The sequence below is a fragment of the Bison bison genome, unplaced genomic scaffold (assembly GCF_000754665.1).
Source record: "Bison bison bison isolate TAMUID 2011002044 unplaced genomic scaffold, Bison_UMD1.0 scf7180017864330, whole genome shotgun sequence".
Classification (NCBI taxonomy): Eukaryota; Metazoa; Chordata; class Mammalia; order Artiodactyla; family Bovidae; genus Bison; species Bison bison.
The window spans coordinates 12,887,448-12,905,064 of record NW_011494902.1 but is presented as its reverse complement, the minus strand read 5'-3'; the positions used below and the strand labels follow the sequence as shown (position 1 = coordinate 12,905,064).

At 38.1% G+C, this 17,617-nt stretch overlaps 1 protein-coding gene across 1 annotated transcript in view; it reads right to left on the bottom strand.

Moving 5' to 3' along the window:
* ARHGAP15 (Rho GTPase activating protein 15) overlaps positions 1–17,617 on the bottom strand; it is a 702,765-nt gene that overhangs the window by 127,352 nt on the left and 557,796 nt on the right. Inside the window, exon 13 of the mRNA XM_010853686.1 lies at positions 17,590–17,617. Coding sequence (XP_010851988.1) covers positions 17,590–17,617 — 28 coding nt within the window. The remainder of the gene's footprint in view (positions 1–17,589) is intronic.

Genomic DNA, 17,617 nt, shown 5'->3' with positions numbered 1-17,617 from the left:
TTTACTTACAGATAATTATATACATATTTAAAAGTAGATTAATATTGTACACACTTATGCTCTCTTTTAATATTTACACTCATTTTACCTTGTGAAGCAATGTTTTCTGTAACATAATTTAACAATTGTATACTATTTCATTATATTAATGTGCCATAATTTAACTTTCAGACAAATATGTTACTCTTACATTGTTCACTATTTTAAACAGGAGCTCTATAAACAAGTTTTGTACACATTCTTGTGCATATCTATAAAAATTTCCTCCGGTAAATTTCTAGATATGTAGTGGCCAATACAAAGGTATGCAAATTTTTAAACCTTTTGATGTATATATAGCTAAAATGCCCTCAAGAGTGTTGTAAGACTTCCAATTCTAAGTAGCTAACAATTCTTGCCTCATCGTGAACTTCAGCTGGCATTTCATCTAGAGCCAAGTGTTTCTATGATCAGCATTTCTTTATAGGTATCATCAGCTTATATCCATGCAGCATACTTCACTATGCAGAAACTGCATCTTTTGTTAAGGTTATTAAAATTTTGGCTATCTTCCTTGCAGGCTTCCACCAATGTTAGAGAAAAGAGAACTCCAAAATAATTAATCTCCTGAAGTAAACTTTGATGAGATGTAACATTAAAACTAAAAAACCTGAGGAAGGAGAATGCTATTTTCTTGTGTGATACCTTATTCTGGCCATCTGTTTAACAAATATCTGGTTCCAAAGAGTGTCAATTAAAACTGATGGCAAATCTTAATAACTTCAACTTGTGAATATCAGCAAGTGCAAGCTTGTGCTATTCATGTAGTTATCTTATGGGAGTTGAGGTACCACCAGATTTTACATGGATACACAATGCTCTCTCACTTTATCTTTAACCTAGCAGAACTAGTTATCCAGAACACCCACTGCTAAGCAACTTTGTAAAATACAATACTGCTTAGCATTGGGAAATCCCAAATCTGGTGCCCGGAAGTCCATAAACATAGTCATGAACCCTCCCACGTCAAAAGTGAGCACTGTTTAATAGAGCAAGTAGGAATGACCTCTGTGATGCTTTGAAGCTGGAGGTTTTGGACTGCAAGAGAGCAGAAACTTCGTAAGGGTAGTAGTTGTAACACCAGATCCTGGAAAGGCCAGCTACTTCAGTCTGCAAGTAAACTAAAAGGAATGGCTGCTCACACATGGTCCTGATGCCACAGAAATAAGAAACTCAGCACAGGAGCAGAGGAATGGGGATTTGGTGGCAGATGGAAAGGTCTGCGGGAAGTGTCCACCCAGCTTTGTTTGGCCCATATTCTGAAACAACTAGAATAAACACTGAGTGTCGTAATTTATACACATTTCAATACCAATAAATCAGAATCATGCAAACAGTCATGTTTATTATATTCTTGTTGCTTAATATTCATGACAGTAATTTATTTTTATAGTACAGTTTCACTGTTCTCTCCACCACTGCCTTGCATTTAAGTCTGGCAAGTTGTTTTAGGAGGAGTTCAGGTAACCCTTTGAATACTGCAAAAGTTCACTAGCTGATCAAAATCCTTTCTTTGTTCATTTAATTTCCTCTTTATTCTCTCATAAACTTTCAAGCCACAAAGATGAAGTCTTTGTAAATTATATAGTAATGCCATTTTGTCATACAGAAAGTATGAAAACAAGAGTTGGTATATTCTTCTGATGGTGACATTTTCACAGAGTTTTAAAGAAGATGAAGGACATTCGGAGAAATGTTAGCAGTTAATTCTTAAATCCGTTATCAGTAAAATGGGTAATATTAAGCACATTTTCCTCCTCTTTTATTTACCTCATGACCAGTCCTTTTCATTACCGCACTTCAGCAGTCCATTGCTGCTAATTACAATGGGTCGTTGAAAGAGGAATTATATGAAACAACCAGCACAAAGCATGCTTTGTCTTTACATTCACCTAGAGCTGCAGCTACGAAGATAACTAAGACACGGCTCCTACCCTAAGGACCTTTAGGTTAGGTTAAGAGATGAAAAACAATATCCTAAGTTCTATACCCAGAAATGAGACAGCTTACACTCAGTTTCATATTTACAAATTCAACAGAGATAATTTATGATTAATCACCAGAGAAAAGAGTCACAAACATACAAGCCTGGAAAATCAATTTTATAAAAAATAATTCCAAATTAATAACGCTCTCAAGATCTGTGTACTTTTCTGTATTTGCTGTTTCAACAAAGATGTTAAACCTCTTTTTTTGTTTGTTTTTAAAGAATATCACTACATGTGAGTGGACATAGTATCAATATTTTAACTATAGTTGGGCTTTTTCTATTATGATTAAGATGGTTGAAATAACGAATCTATTTTATAGACTTTATGAAAATGTATTCTAGCACATGACATGAGAGGCAAAGCAATGCTTTGCTGCAGTTCCACGTTTCAATTCAATAACACATATGATGAAAGTTGTAAGAAATTTTATGCTATTTCTTAATTCACTTCCTAGAAAATGTAGTAAGAACATAGAGTCCTGTTTCTACACTTGAAGGATTTCTTCTCCATCTGCTAGGAATGTTTGAATTTCACTGGTGCTTAGTTTTATTTTTAAAAGTTTTTCCAATGACCAGGAATGAGAATGAGTACCTGCAATGTTGCCTTGGATACAGAAAGCAATAAAAAAATTTCATTAAATTTGTTATAAATTGAATAGCTAGGACAGAAGCTTTTCTTAAATAAATAATGAGGTCTTGTGACCATGTGTATGAACATAACAATTTATTCATGTTCTATTTAGTTTCCTCTCATTATAATTCTTGACAACAGAGTCTTTATCTGAGCCACATCTAAATCTACTAATTACCTAAATTCTAAGTAGACTTGTTATCACTTCATCCAAATTAGGCAGAAGTGATAGTTTCCTGGTTAAGAACAACAGCTTTGGAGTCTTCCAGTTTGGGGTTCAAATCTCAGCTAGCAACTTCCCAGCTGGTACGCTATTTCATTTTCACGAGCCTCAGTTTTCTTAGCTGAAACAATGGGAGTAACAACACCTATCACAAAGGAGGTCCTAAATACTACTTTAAATGGAAAAATGGACATATTGTACTTGGCTTTATGCAAGTGAAAATATGGTAAGTAACCCATAAATTGAAACTGTAATTACATGAGCTGTTTCTGGATTTATTTATACATTAACATTATTCTATTAGACTATAACATTTATAATTCAAATGACTTCTTAAAACTGTCCAAATGTCTAAAGAATGTCTATATTATAAATTTGTGATGCTCTTTTCTACAGTTCTTCTTATTGGCACAGATTTGAAATTCTTAACAAAATGTTATAAATTGTTCTCTCTCATTGCTCCATTGTTTCAAATGGCTTTCCAGTCTATGCTGCATGGTCCTGAAATGTATTCAAGACCCAAGGAATACACAGTGTTCGGATTTGCAAATGCCACAATGCTGAGAGGAAGATCAGATGGTAAGACTAAAGGATTTACAGTTAAAAACTTGCATTTTGGTCTAATTGTTATGTGACTCAGGTGAGATAAGTCTTGTGAATATGCAAAACTTAAAGTGAAACTCCTCTGCCAATGTTATTGTTCTGACAGCCTGGGATCATGAGGGAAAAAGCACAATAGTAGAGGGTTGCATTCATAAATCTTCTTGTAGGTTAAAAAGTGCACAAATTTAATGTGAAAGAGAAATGGGTAAAAGTGACACCCGAAACTTTAAATTCAGTTTTAGACCCCAATAATACAATCAAATAAGAATAAAATACTATTAATAAAGAGCTAGTTAAACCTTGTGTTGCAGTGATAAAAAGATACTGCCAGAATAAGGCAAGAAACTTTATCCACACTGATTAGTAGCACATCTAAAATATTCCACTCAAGAATGATTTCTGCTACTGAATGTTTTTGTTCACTCTACCCCCCAAATTGTTTCATTGAAATCCTAACTTCCACTGTAACAGTATTTGAAGGTGGGAGCTTTACTCAGAGAAAAAATACAGAAAAGTGTCAAAGAACAATCTTATCATGGAAGGTAGAGTTAAGGACCTGGAGGGGGAGCTCAAAAGATATTGATTTCATGTATCAGAAGGACAGTATGAACCTGCAGTTAGCACAACAGATGGCATTAATTAGGTCTGCCCATCCATTACTTGGCAGAGGAATGGACTTGAGATCTAAAAGAGACACTCTTTCACCTGCTGGACACTCCAAGTGAAAAGTGAAAGAGAAAGGCGCTAAGAGCTGATTGGTTTTCATGGACTCAGGGCCTTAGAAATGTACACTTTTAGAGTAATTTTCTGGAAAGTGAAGGTATTGCATGAAATAAAAAGCGATGTGCATGTGTGCTCAGTTGTTTCTGACTCTTTGAGACCCTAAAGGCTGTAACACACCAGACTTCTCTGTCCATGGAATTTTCCATGCAAGAACACTGGAGTACGTTGCCATTTCCTCCTCTAGGGGATCTTCCTGACCCAAGGATTGAACCCATGTCTCTTGCATCTCTTGCATTGGCAGGTGGATTCTTTACCACTAGTGCCACCTGGAAAGCTCAAAATGGGGATGTGGGTGAGCTGCATATTTAAATGGAAAACTATAAATAAGTCAATGAAAGGAGGAAACACATAATTATACCATACAACACTTTTTTTTTTAAACTGTGCATTGATTTTTTTTTTTTTTAAGATACACATTTGCTTTTGTTCTTTCAAGCATACTACTTTTACTTGTAAAACTAGCACTGCTACTTGCTTTCTATAAAAGGCTATCCATTTTCCATGTTTCTGTTTCCCAAAGTGTAGGTAGAAAATGTGTGACTCAATCCTTAGGGGAAAATTCCATTCTCCAAACAACATGGCAATTCTCAACGAGTATATTCTGCTGTTCCAACATGAGCAGAATTCCTGCCGGACTTGTATAGTACTCCAGCAGACATCACTTCTAAAGTGTAACTCTCCAAACAACACAGAGTGACAAAGACACATTGCATTTTAAGAACCCCATGATAGTCCTACAAGCTATTAGGAGAAAATTCTGTTATAAACTTAGAGGTAGAGAATTGGAGCAAGGACAGGTGCCTGAGCACTGAACGTGTGTGACTGAGTGTGAACAAGTAAGAGACCAGAGGGTAAGGCATCAGTTTTCACCTCATATCAAGGTTCGAATATAGCTCAGGGAGGTTAACGTGAACGTTTTCTTGAGATTATTATAAAAGGATAAAAAAACAAGTCTACCTTTTAAAGCTAGAATGTCATAAGCTGTGAGAGTTGAAGAGTGAAACACTTCCAGTTTGAAGAGTGTGTGTGTGTGTGTGTCCCTGTGTCTATGTGTGTGTATGAGGAGGGATGACTTCTTGTGGAGTATGGTTTAGTTGACAATTCTTTGAGTGTTTTGCTCTGTGAGAAAGATCAACAGTGTTACAAATACTTGTACAAGCTCGTGAGTAGCCTCCCTGTGCCACACCCTAAACTCCTTATATCCCAACTTGTGAGTCTGTGACCTTCACAAGAGAAAACACAGGAACACTATCAGCAAGGAAGCTAATTTCCCAACTTGGAAAAAGCAATACTTTGAAGTTTTCTTTTCTGGTGCCACTCTTGATGTTACAATTTCTACTATTTAGTAAAAGGAAGACAGCATCAGGTTGGGGAGGGTAAGCCTCTGGGTTATGATAAAGATGTATGTTTTACAATGAAGGGACAAGCTCTGGAGTCATGAGGTGGAGTTGGGCTTGGGAACTGCTGGCAGAACAAAGGAGAGATGCTGTGAGATAAAGAAAGCGGGAGTTGCTGGACCTTGAAGCAAGAGAATATCCTGGAATGTTATCTGAAACATATTTGGTGCTGTCTGGAATTCTGCAAACCAATATTAGAGCAGAATAAAGGTAGTCATATGTGTCACTCAAGACAAGGTTATTAAATGAGTAGAAAGATGGTGGGAATAGATAGGAAAGTCATGTGAGAGTGTGGACTGAAGGATAGTCTGACTGTACACAGGTTTGATACTACTACCTAACGTTCACTGAAGGCCACATGCCAGAAATCTGTAAATAAGTGCCTTGTCATGATAGTCATGCTCAGTTGTGTCTGACTCTTTGGCACCCCATGGACTGTAACCTGCCAGGCTCCTCTGTCCATGGGATTTCCCAGGCAAGAATACTGGAGTGGGTTGCCATTTCCTCCTTCAGGGGATCTTCTTGACCCAGGTATTAAACTCATGTTTCCTGTGTTTCCTGCATTGGCAGGCAGATTCTTTACAACTGAGCCAACTGGGAAGCCTTTCTCATGATTGCTATGGTGTTCGCAGTGGCTCAGTCATGTCTGACTCTTTGTGACTCCATGGACTATAGCCTGCCAGGCTCCTCCATCCATGAGGATTCTCCAGGCAAGAACACTGGAGTGGGTTGCCATGCCGTCCTCCAGGGGATCTTCCCAACCCAGAGATCGAACCCAGGTCTCCCACATTGCAAGTGGATTCTTTACCATCTGAGCTACCAGGGAGGCCCCTTGTCATGATTAGCATTTCATTAAATCCCCTTCAGTCCCATTGGGAAAGATATTACTTTTACATTTATTTCTAGATGTAGACATTGACGTGTGTTCTTGTTAAAGGTCTTAGGACTCAGGATTTGAATGGAAGTGGTGCTGTGCCCTGCATGTAGAAACGTTAGCTTCTCTGATGATGTAGGCCTCACTGAGGAGTTAAATGTGAGTGAAACATGGGGGCATGCCCCTGGTAGAGAGGTTGAGCAGTCAGACCCTCCATATACCTGGGGCATTCAAGGAAGGGCCAGGAAGCCAATGGGCTTGAGTGAGACGGTCCAGGCAAGACAGCTGTGGGTGACCAGACATGAAGGCTTTGAAGACCTCACAAAGAATTTGTCTTTTCTTCAAAAGAAAACTGCAAGCCAGTTGCATAAGAAGCCTATCTTTACAACTAGATTTACGCTGGATTGGGTGAGAGAAAAGGAACCTGTTAGGGAAGTAGAAGAGGTCTTTCTCCCAGAAATGTGGTCAGACTCAGAGTTGGGAGTGGGTCAGTAGAAAATTTTTTGGAAGCCCTCTCGATGGTGTGGGTATCAACCCATGAATGTGAGATGAGACAAGCATCTCAAAGACCACAGACCTTCAGTTTCATTAGGCTCTGTTAGTGCTGTGAACTGGATAACAGTTGATTAAAACTGTCACCTAAATCTACATTAGAGGAGAGGGTAAGATAACTGTTGTCCATTGAGGTACTGAGGGTAAATTCTACATTCTGCTATATATTTTTAACAGCATTTCTCTTCAGTGGGAGCAGAGATGCTCAGGAAGCTGTCTCATGAAGGTTGACAGACTGATCACTCAGCTTGAGAAGTTTATTGCTTTGAAAAGTGACCTTATAAAGATATGGAAGAAAGAAGTGCAAGTAAAACAAAGTTATAAGGAAAAACAAAAAGATAAGCACTGCATTTTCTCATGGAGGTGATGTCTTACCACTCAATTAATTTCAGCGTCAAGGCCCAATTTTAGTTCTGAATCACCTTCTAGTTTTACTTATAAAGGACTTTTCATTAAGCCAAATTAAGTAGATGGAGGTCCAGTTGTTTATTATCTAGCACTAAACCATTCCTACAAAAAGACACCTGTGCAAGCCATTTGGCTCCAGTCAACTATTTTTTTTACAATTTAATTATGAATATAATTAGAATGAGTTAAGAGACAAGCGAGGCATCCACCATAAAATTTCTAGTTTGCTAACACACACACACACACACTGATTAAAAAACAACCACAACAAAAACCCTGCCAAGTCTGCAAGAATGTTAGCTTGCAGTGGAAACTGTAGTTAAAGGGGAGTATTTGTAAAATCTACCTTTATTTTAATTTCAAATTTCCTTAAAACGGTGCTGTAGAGAATATTTTTATACTATATTATTTTTACATCTCTGTTGTCTTTGTGGTTACCCTTTAAACCCTGCTTTTTCCTTTCTCTGGTCTTAAGGTAATTTGTCACTATCATGCTTTCATGTTTAGCAACTGTTTGTAGTCAAGTGCCTTGCAAGCTCTGTTTCTTTTCTCCCAAAGAGTATCATCATGGAGTTGATGATGCATCAGAAATAGTTTGACCAAAGGGCAAGATAGTCAAGAGTAAAGAAAATATTTGCAAATATACTTGACTAGTTTTTTCCCCAATTACTTATTTAAAGTATACTTTAAAGGTAAAGTAGCATGATGGCCATAGAAGGGAAAAAAAAAACATTAAGACATGCAATGGATACTTTCTGCCATAAGGTAACACCTTTTTATAGGAGGGTTGTGTGACTGACAGATATATAGCAGGATGAGTTGTATTTAAGGATACAAGGAAATGGCAACCCATTCCAGTATTCTTTCCTGGAGAATCCCAGGGATGGGGGAGCCTGGTGGGCTGCTGTCTATGGGGTTGCACAGAGTCAGACACAACTGAAGCGACTTAGCAGCAGCAGCAGCAGCAGCAGCAGGGCATGTTTTATCTTTGGGGCCTAGATTTCAAAGATGCTCATTCAACCTTATGGATACCATTTCTCAGATTTGTTTTACTGCTTAAGTAATCAGTGTATACCAAAACTGGTCATAAATATTGTCTTCAAATGTGTGTGTGATTGGAACCTTTAAACTGAAGACTTGAACATTTTATTTATTTATTTATTTTAATTGGAGGTTAATTACTTTACAATATTGTAGTTTTTTTTGCCATACATTGACATGAATAAACTGAAGACTTGCATGGAACATCTTTACTGTCTCAGTTTATTGCTGGCTTGCCTAATCTCCAAGGCCTATATACATAAGTACACATACACATACGGGCTTCCCTCATAGCTCAGTTGGTAAAGAATCTGCCTGACAGGACTGAAGCAACTTAGCAGCAGCAGCAGCAATGCAGGAGACACCAGTTCGATTCCTGGGTTGGAAAGATCTGCTGGAGAAGGGATAGGCTACCCACTCCAGTATTCTTGAGCTTCTCTTGTGGCTCAGTTGGTACAGAGTCTGTACCAACTGGGAGACCTGGGTTTGATGTGGGAAACCTGGGTTTGATTCCTAGGTTGGGAAGATTCCCTGGAGAAGGGAAAGGCTACCCACTCCAGTATTCTGGCCTGGAGAATTTCATGGACTGTATAGTCCATGGAGTCACAAAGAGTTGGACACGACTGAGCAACTTTCACTTTCAATTCCATATGTATATACACATATATTAAATAAACATGCTATATATAAAACAAACATGATACCTAATAAGCGTGATATGTAATAAACATTATGTATATATATATTTGGCTTCCCTAGTGGCTCAGATGATAAAGAATCTGACTGCAATGCAAGAGACCTGGGTTTGATTCTGGATTGGGAAGACCTGAAAACAATGACAAGGGGATTGGTATTGGAAGCACAGGTTTTTTCATTGTGGAGTTAGCAATGTTTGCATCCCTATGATGGGAAATACACAGGGCCATGGTCAGGGATGGGAGGAAAAGTAATTATTTTTACACACAAAAGGCAACATTGGAAATTGAGAATATAACACATCAACAAACCTCAAATCATGCTCTAATATGAGCAGCAAAGAGCTGAGGTGAAGAAGGTGACCAAAATGAAATTATAAGATAGTCCTTGAATAACTGAACTTTGACCTAGGCTTGAGAGAAATCTCTAAGCCTATCCCTCATAAATAATAGATAAAACATTTTGTAAGGAAATCCATGGGGTCATTTCTCTTTATTTCCCTCTCATCTACTAATCAGCCTATTCAGTTCAGTTCAGTTCAGTCACTCAGTCATGTCCGACTTCTGCAACCCCATGAATCGCAGCACGCCAGGCCTCCCTGTCCATCACCAACTCCCGGAGTTCACCCAGACTCATGTCCATTGAGTCAGTGATGCCATCCAGCCATCTCATCCTCTGTCGTCCCCTTCTCCTCCTGCCCTCAATCCCTCCCAGCATCAGAGTCTTTTCTAATGAGTCAACTCTTCACATGAGGTGGCCAAAGTACTGGAGTTTCAGCTTTAGCATCATTCCTTCCAAAGAAATCCCAGGGCTGATCTCCTTCAGAATGGACTGGTTGGATCTCCTTGCAGCCTATAGTTTTACTATTATGTCAGCGCTGATGATTGTTTAGATTTGAGGCAGTTAGATGAAAACTGATGGATTAAGAGCTTTTATCATATGGAGATAAAGAAAGTGCCATCTGTAAAAATTAAGAAAAAAACCTGTAGTAGGCAAAAAATGGCTCCATAAAGAAGTCCATATTTTAATTCCCAAAGGCTGTGACATTCTTCCTTTACATGACAGAAGAGATTTTGAAGATGGGATTAAATTAAGGACTTTGAGATGGGGAAGTGTCCTGGATGATTCAAGTGGGCCCAATGTAATAACAAGGATCCTCAAAAGAGAAAATTGTAATCAGAAGCAAGTCTGAAGGAGATATTACAATGGAAGAAGTTGGAGGGATATGATGTCGTATGATTGTTGGCTGTGAAGGTGGAGGAAGGGAACCACTGGCTAAGGCACGCAGGCAACTTTAGAAGCTGAAAAAAGTGAGAAGTGGATTCTCGCACAGAACCTCTAGAATATGGTCCTTCTGACTCTGATTTTCACTCAGTGAGACCAAGTGTCACACTTTTGTTCTACTGAACTATACGGTAATAAATTACTATTATTTTAGGCCACTGAGTTCAAGGTAATTTGTTATGGCAGCAATAGGAAACTAATACACAATGCCCTATAGGAAACAGAGGCTCTAATTCAGAAAACAGAAAGAAATCCCTGTTTGAACACTCTGAAACAGGGATTTCAAGGTTCTAGAAGCACCACTGTAAATGGCAGAAGGCTCTAAAAAGAAAGCATTCTGGAAAATTGGGACACTGTACAATAGAGTCAGAAGAGTAAGTTCATTATAAAAGAAAAAAAAACATAGAGAAAGATAAGCAATTACAGACTCCAGGAAAAAAATAAATAATCTACGCAAGAAAAGCATGATCCAACTATAAAGGGAAACAAATATGGCCAATAGTTTAAGCAATTTTTGGAGAGAAATAAAATAGATTCTGTTGGATATGGTGAAGAATATTCTTTGAGAAGTGTAAGGATTGTAACAGTGAATTCTAAAGAAAAAGTCTTTGTGAGATCTCTTGGATAGGCAATGAACAAGACTTACAAACTCATAGTAACACAAATATAAATCCTGTTTATTAGTTTCCAATTTGGTCAAACCATTAAAACTTCAAGGGGTTAATGACCAGTGACTGTGAAAAAAAGGAAGTGAGATACAGGAAAGTACAGAAAGGAAAATATACTTATCTTACAAAGGGAAGTTATGAGTTATTATAGAATGTTGATGAAACAAGAAACAGAGGCTTATTCATATTAAGTACCAAAATATAATAGCATGATTATCAAATATGGAGGAAGTGGAATAGAATAAACTGATACTTCCTATTAGGAATTATCTATAGATGATAAGTCAAGAAGTAGAGATGTTATCCAGAGTTATGTAAGTAACTGCTAGAAGAAATTAAAAACTGAAATAGCTGAAGGAGGTTTCCTCTTATGAACAGGCCTGGGGATGTGAAGTGATAGGACTCGATCTATCACTTTCCATTATAAATTCCTCTGTGAAATTTGGTTTGGTAAATGTTGTAGTTTGATACAAGTGAGAAACTATAACAAAAGTAATATTAATAACACTTAAACTTGAAATACTACTCACATGATTTAAGAAAATAATATTGCATATATCTAAATGCATTTCAAAAGGGGGTGTGTGAACAACTGGTTATAAAAATAATACAGTGGAGGGTTAAAATGTACTCAAAGAGGGCAACATTTAAAGCATTGGTGCTTTTAGTATCTATTAGTAAGTATTGAAACATTGCACACTCTTGGAAAGTACTAGCTTTATTTCTTTTTCTTTTTTTTTTAAATTTGTATTAATATGCATTTGAGACATTTTTTAAACACACAGCACAAACATACTTGACTTATGATTTATCATATTTTGTTTTTCATACTTTTTGATGGCATCTTGAAACAAGACTTTTTATCTCAAGTTTAAATTGTAAAATAATTAAGAACATAATAGTAGGTTTCAAGAACATATAGTAATTACTAATGAACATGAGTACATATGTAAACATACACATTATTATATACTAATATGAGTATATAATATATACTTATATTTAATATACTTGCTTCTTGGAAGAAAAGCCATGACAATACTAGACAGTGTATTAAAAAGCAGAGACGTCACTCTACGGACAAAGGTCCTTGTGGTCAAAGTTCTGGTTCCTCCAGTAGTCATGTATGGATGTTAGAGTCAGACCATAAAGAAAGCTGAGCACCGAAGAATTGATGCCTTCTAGCTGCGGTGCTGTTGAAGACCCCTAAGAGTCCCCTGGACAGCAAGGAGACCAATCCAGCACTAGCTTTATTTCTAACCTAAAACTTCAGTACTAAAATTTCTGATGATTTAATTCTAGCCTTGATTTAAAAAAACAACAAAATGATATGATCTTCTGTAGAATGATATAGGATATATATGTCTTATATAGGATGATGTAACAGACATATATTTGGCAGCAGCTAGTTATTTATTCTTCCAGCAAGATTTCTTTTAGATAAACAGTCACAGAAAGGCAGTGTAGGATGATGGAAGGTATTTATGTTTTAGAGTCTGCAGCTTAATGCTAAGCCTAATCTTCTGAGCCACATGAACTTGGGAAGTATTTTGCGACTTGCTTGATTCCTCTGAAAAATGAATTTCTTTCAAATCATTTATTGAGCACCTAATACAGAGTGAGGAAAACGTTATGCTGTATAATTCTCATAGAAACTTTATGAGCTAGAAATTATTTTCCACATGATTTTTCCATTTCTTCTGTATCCTGTGTTATCATCGGAAATGAATGATATAATTATAAAAAGTGCCAACGAGTTTTCCTTTCCCAGGAATTTTGAAAAGATGCAGGTAGTAAAATGGAAAAGACACTGTTTGTTGCCTCTTTCCTTTGGATCTGTAGAAGTACCAGAACAAAAGAGATGGGAATAGAGGTAAACAGTACATTTCCTAGGATTTAGAGGTACTGGAAATGTCCACAAGCCCGGCAGGCTTTTAGCTACAAGACTGCATCACCTATCATAAAACTCTAAAGCTGTGTTTTTGTACTGAGTTCACATTTAAGGTATTAATAATGCCTTCAGCACAAGTTATTTCCAGGGAATTAATTTTCTAGTAGTCAGTGGGTTAAATCCCCTACGAAATAACATGCAGGTGACCCAGTTGTATTGACCTCAGGTATAGAATTTCAGATCAATAGCTGCAGTACTTGGATTCTGAAATATAAAATAATCGCAGGTGTTTTTGTTACCCCAATGGGTGTTATTAGACAGGGATCACTATGGCAATTGCAGGTTCTTATCATATTAATGTTTGTTTTTGGTCCAAAAAGAAACTACTTAAAAAAGTAAATGCCTTCTGTTCCCTCTTCTTGGAATATGTAATGATGACTTTCAAACATATAATAAAAATAAACAGTATTTCAAACAGCACAAATGATCATTAATTGATTTTACATGAAATAATATTTCTTCTTCAGAAGCAGAGCATTACAGCTGGATGCAAAATTCTTTTTGGTCTATTCACCTTTTAACTCTGTCATGAAAGCATAACAGAAGATCTCTCAATTTGTGACCAAAGAGAAACGTTAAGCCTTCACAAACTGGGCTTGGAGGTAGTGAGGCAGTAAAGGGAAATACTTTTATAGCTACCTGAACCATGACATTGACTGGCATGACATTTGCTAGTGACTAATCAGTGACCAGACATCGCTTCAAGCATTGACGCCAATAGAGGGAACTGATTACCCATGTGGTAAAGAAGCTGAGAGCCAAGTAAGGAAGAGTGTAGTAACCAAGTAACTAGAGACTGCAGAAAGCCACTACCCAGCTAGAGGGGCAAATGGAGGAGTGTCCTCATCACCAGATGGAAGCTGGAGTCAGAATGGACTAAAGACATGGAGGAGATGGATCCTTGGGTAGGGAAGCTACCTGAGGAAGGTGGGTGGGAAAGGGGGAGAGGGGTGGAGGATAAACTAAAAAACTGGGTTATCTTTTCCTTCCCTCTCCCTCTGCCAACTACCATTGGCCACTTCCTTTGACTGCGATAGCATCTCTGTAATACAGCTGGCTAGGGTCAACCTTCCACAGGTACAAAGCAAAGAAGTGACAAAAGAAGATGGTCAAAGAAGCCCAGAGCCAGCATATATGGACATCTCCCCTGGGGAATTACTTTACCTGGCTGGTTCCTTTTCATGAGAAGTTAAGACCTCATGAGGAGGTCTGTTGAGCTCACAGTATAGATTTCACAAGAAGCAGTGAGCCCTATGATAAAGCCAACACCTCTCTGCAATGGATAAGAATGTATTTACAGTTTCAATTTTTTTTTTTTTTAACTCAGTTAGTGCACGTTGGGTAACAGTGCCTCCTCTGGTGTGGTTTTGCCATTTCCAAGCAACTATGTGGCCACTCTCCTATTGCTTAAGGATATTTAAATACTAACTACAGCTTCGAGCTGAGTTAAGAATTCAAGAACTAATGTCAAGGTTATGTCAAAAATGCATGGATTAGCAAACATATGTCCCTTTCCAACATATTTCTCAACCACATTAACCTCTTGGTTAGTCCCTCCATTTTATATACGAAAAAAATACTAAGTATTGCATGAGTTAGGTAAGCCAAGATTGTTGAGATCGATTCTCCTTGCCTTGAAAAATGAAAAACTCCCCTCTTTTTCCTTCTAGATCACTTTCTTAAACAAAGCTGATCTGAAGAAACACTGTTAGCATTTGTTCAGTATCTTACATCTTTAAAGGGACGTTCTAAAATACTTTCTCATCCATTCTCAACATAGCCTTTTTGATAGGAGTTGGAAAAAATCATTGCAATAGCCATATATCACAGTAGCATGCTGCTCTACCTCACTTCTGCTTTGTTAAGTTCTGACCATGCCAGTGTTTCTGAAATTCTGTCCAGTTTGGAGCTGAGTCTAGGATAGTCCAGAGATGGTCTTACTTTTTACAGAAATTCAAAGGACACAACCTCACATGGGTTGGAGGGCCTGCTTTCCACATCCTTAGACTAAGGGAATGGCTTGCCTAACATCTTCAGAATCAGGTTAAATAAGGAAGCTTAAATGACGGGTTGTGGCTCAGCTGGTAAAGAATCCGCCTGCAGTGCAGGAGACCTGAGTTCGATCCCTGGGTTGGGAGGATCCCCTGCAGAAGGGAAAGGCTACCCACTCCAGTATACTGGCCTAGATTTTTCCATGAACTGTATAGTCCAGGGGGCCACAAAGAGTTGGACACGACTGAGAGACTTTCACTTTCAAATGATGGGTATATTACATCATCGCCCTCAGATCAGCACAAGCACGAGTATGCTTCCAAATGAGACAATTCTCACTTAAAAGTATGGAGACTGCGATGTGAAATTTGTATGACTTCTTTGCTGCTACTGCTAAGTCGAATCAGTCTTGTCCAACTCTGTGCGACCCCATGGACTGCAGCCTACCAGAATCCTCCATCCATGGGATTCTCCAGGCAAGAGTACTGGAGTGGGTTGCCATTGCCTTCTCCGATGACTTCTTTAGATATATAGAATCAGAGTACATGGGTGCATGCTAAGTTGCTGCAGTCATATCTTACTCTGTGCGACTCAGCCTGCCATGCTCCTCAGTCCACGGGATTCCCCAGGCAAGAATACTGGAGTCGATAGCCATGCCCTCCTCCAGGGATATCTTCCTGACACAGAGATTGAACCCGCCTCTCTTATATCTCTCTCATTGGCAGGTACGATGTTTATCACTAGCACCACCCAAATGCAGAAGCCCCCAACGTCTTACTGGAAGGCTGTCCTAGCCTTATGACTGACCTTCCATATCAGAATAAACTGTTATGGAAATTCAGGCTTGTTTATTTTTGTCTTTATTCTTCCTTTTAAAAAGACGTTAAGAGAGCCTGGGAACTATAAAATACTGTTCTTCTTGAGAAACAGAGGACTCATGAAATAAAAAATCTGACAGGGGATAAGAGTTCCAGCCTCACTTCAAAACCTATATTTAAAGCACTGTTCCTCTATTCAACAACAGCAACATCATCTGAAATTGTGAGCAGGCAGCAAGAAAAAGACCTTGGGAGAATAAACTCTGCTTTATTCCTCTTGATATCATTTTGCCAGAGCTTTAAACAAGCGTGAAGACTTTTGTGAAATGAAAAACAGAATAAAAGAGCATATTGAGGGGCTGTTTCCAACAGGCTCCCCGTATCCCACTCCCCCTAATGGGAATGCTGTACACACAGCCATCCAAGATCAGACCTCCTAAGTAGAGCATTTTTTTTTTCTCAGAGATTTTTCTCATTTGGACTTTAATTAAGCTCCTGCCAGGCTTGCAAGCTTTTTAATTTTACCTTTCTTTTTTCTTTCTTTTTTCCTCCTTGAATCAGCCTGCTTGCCAGGAAACTTTTTCCAAGCTGTCACAATCATAGTAAGTATACCCTAAGATATTAATATTAAATTTAGAAATGTACTAGTCGCTGTTGCTTCAAGAATCAATAGCAGAAGTTGCCTCACATTTGGAAAGATTTTCATTCATTTGTTCATTCATTCATTTATTCATTAGTTTTTCCTTAAGCGTGTGTGTGTGTGTGTGTGTGTGTTATGAATGAGAAGATAACAAAAAGGAAGCTTCATGGAGAGTACAATGACTACTGGATAGTGATACAACTCAACCTCCCCCAAAGCCACCAGTTTAATAGAAGAAACCTTCCATAACTTAATTGATACTCACAATGTCCATAAGCAAACTGTAGCCAACTCTTTCCTAGTGTTGGTGGGTGTAGGGTGAGCGATCCCTTAAGAAGGTAATGTCTCAGTTGACGATTTAATACCTCTTTGATGAAATGTAATGTTTAATTCACTTCAGTTCTTTTTCAAAATCCCCTTGTAATCAGTTAAACTCACCGTAACTCCCAAAGTATAAAGGTAGGGGCTGGGGATGTGGAAGGTGACCCCTTTAAAGCAGATTGTGGGCAAGGACCTAGTGTAGAGCACAAGGAACTCTGCTCAGTGTTATGTGGCAGCCTGGATGGGAGAGGAGTTTGAGGGAGAATGGATACTTGTATATGCATGGCTGGGTTCCTTTGCTGTCTACCTGAAGCTATCACAATGTTGTTAACCAGCTATACTCCAGTATAAAATAAAAAGTTTTAAAACAACAACAACTAGAAAAAAATAAAGCAGATTGTATAAGAAGCTATTTTCATTTAAGGAGGCTTAGTTGAAAATCAGCCACACTAAACAGGATGTCTTCTTTTTTTTTCCTTAATTTTTAAAAATACTCAGATAATATTGCAGAAATAAGAATAAGCCATTAGAAACACCAAAACTAGAACGAAAGCTGTGGAGCACTGGGGGTATTATCATCGCCCTGATTGCTACTCTAGCCATTCTTATTGTTAACTTAATAATAATTCCACACCACCAGGTTTTTGCACCAGCCATTTCTGTGTATCAGGTACTTACTGATCGCCTCCACAAACTGCTCAAAGAA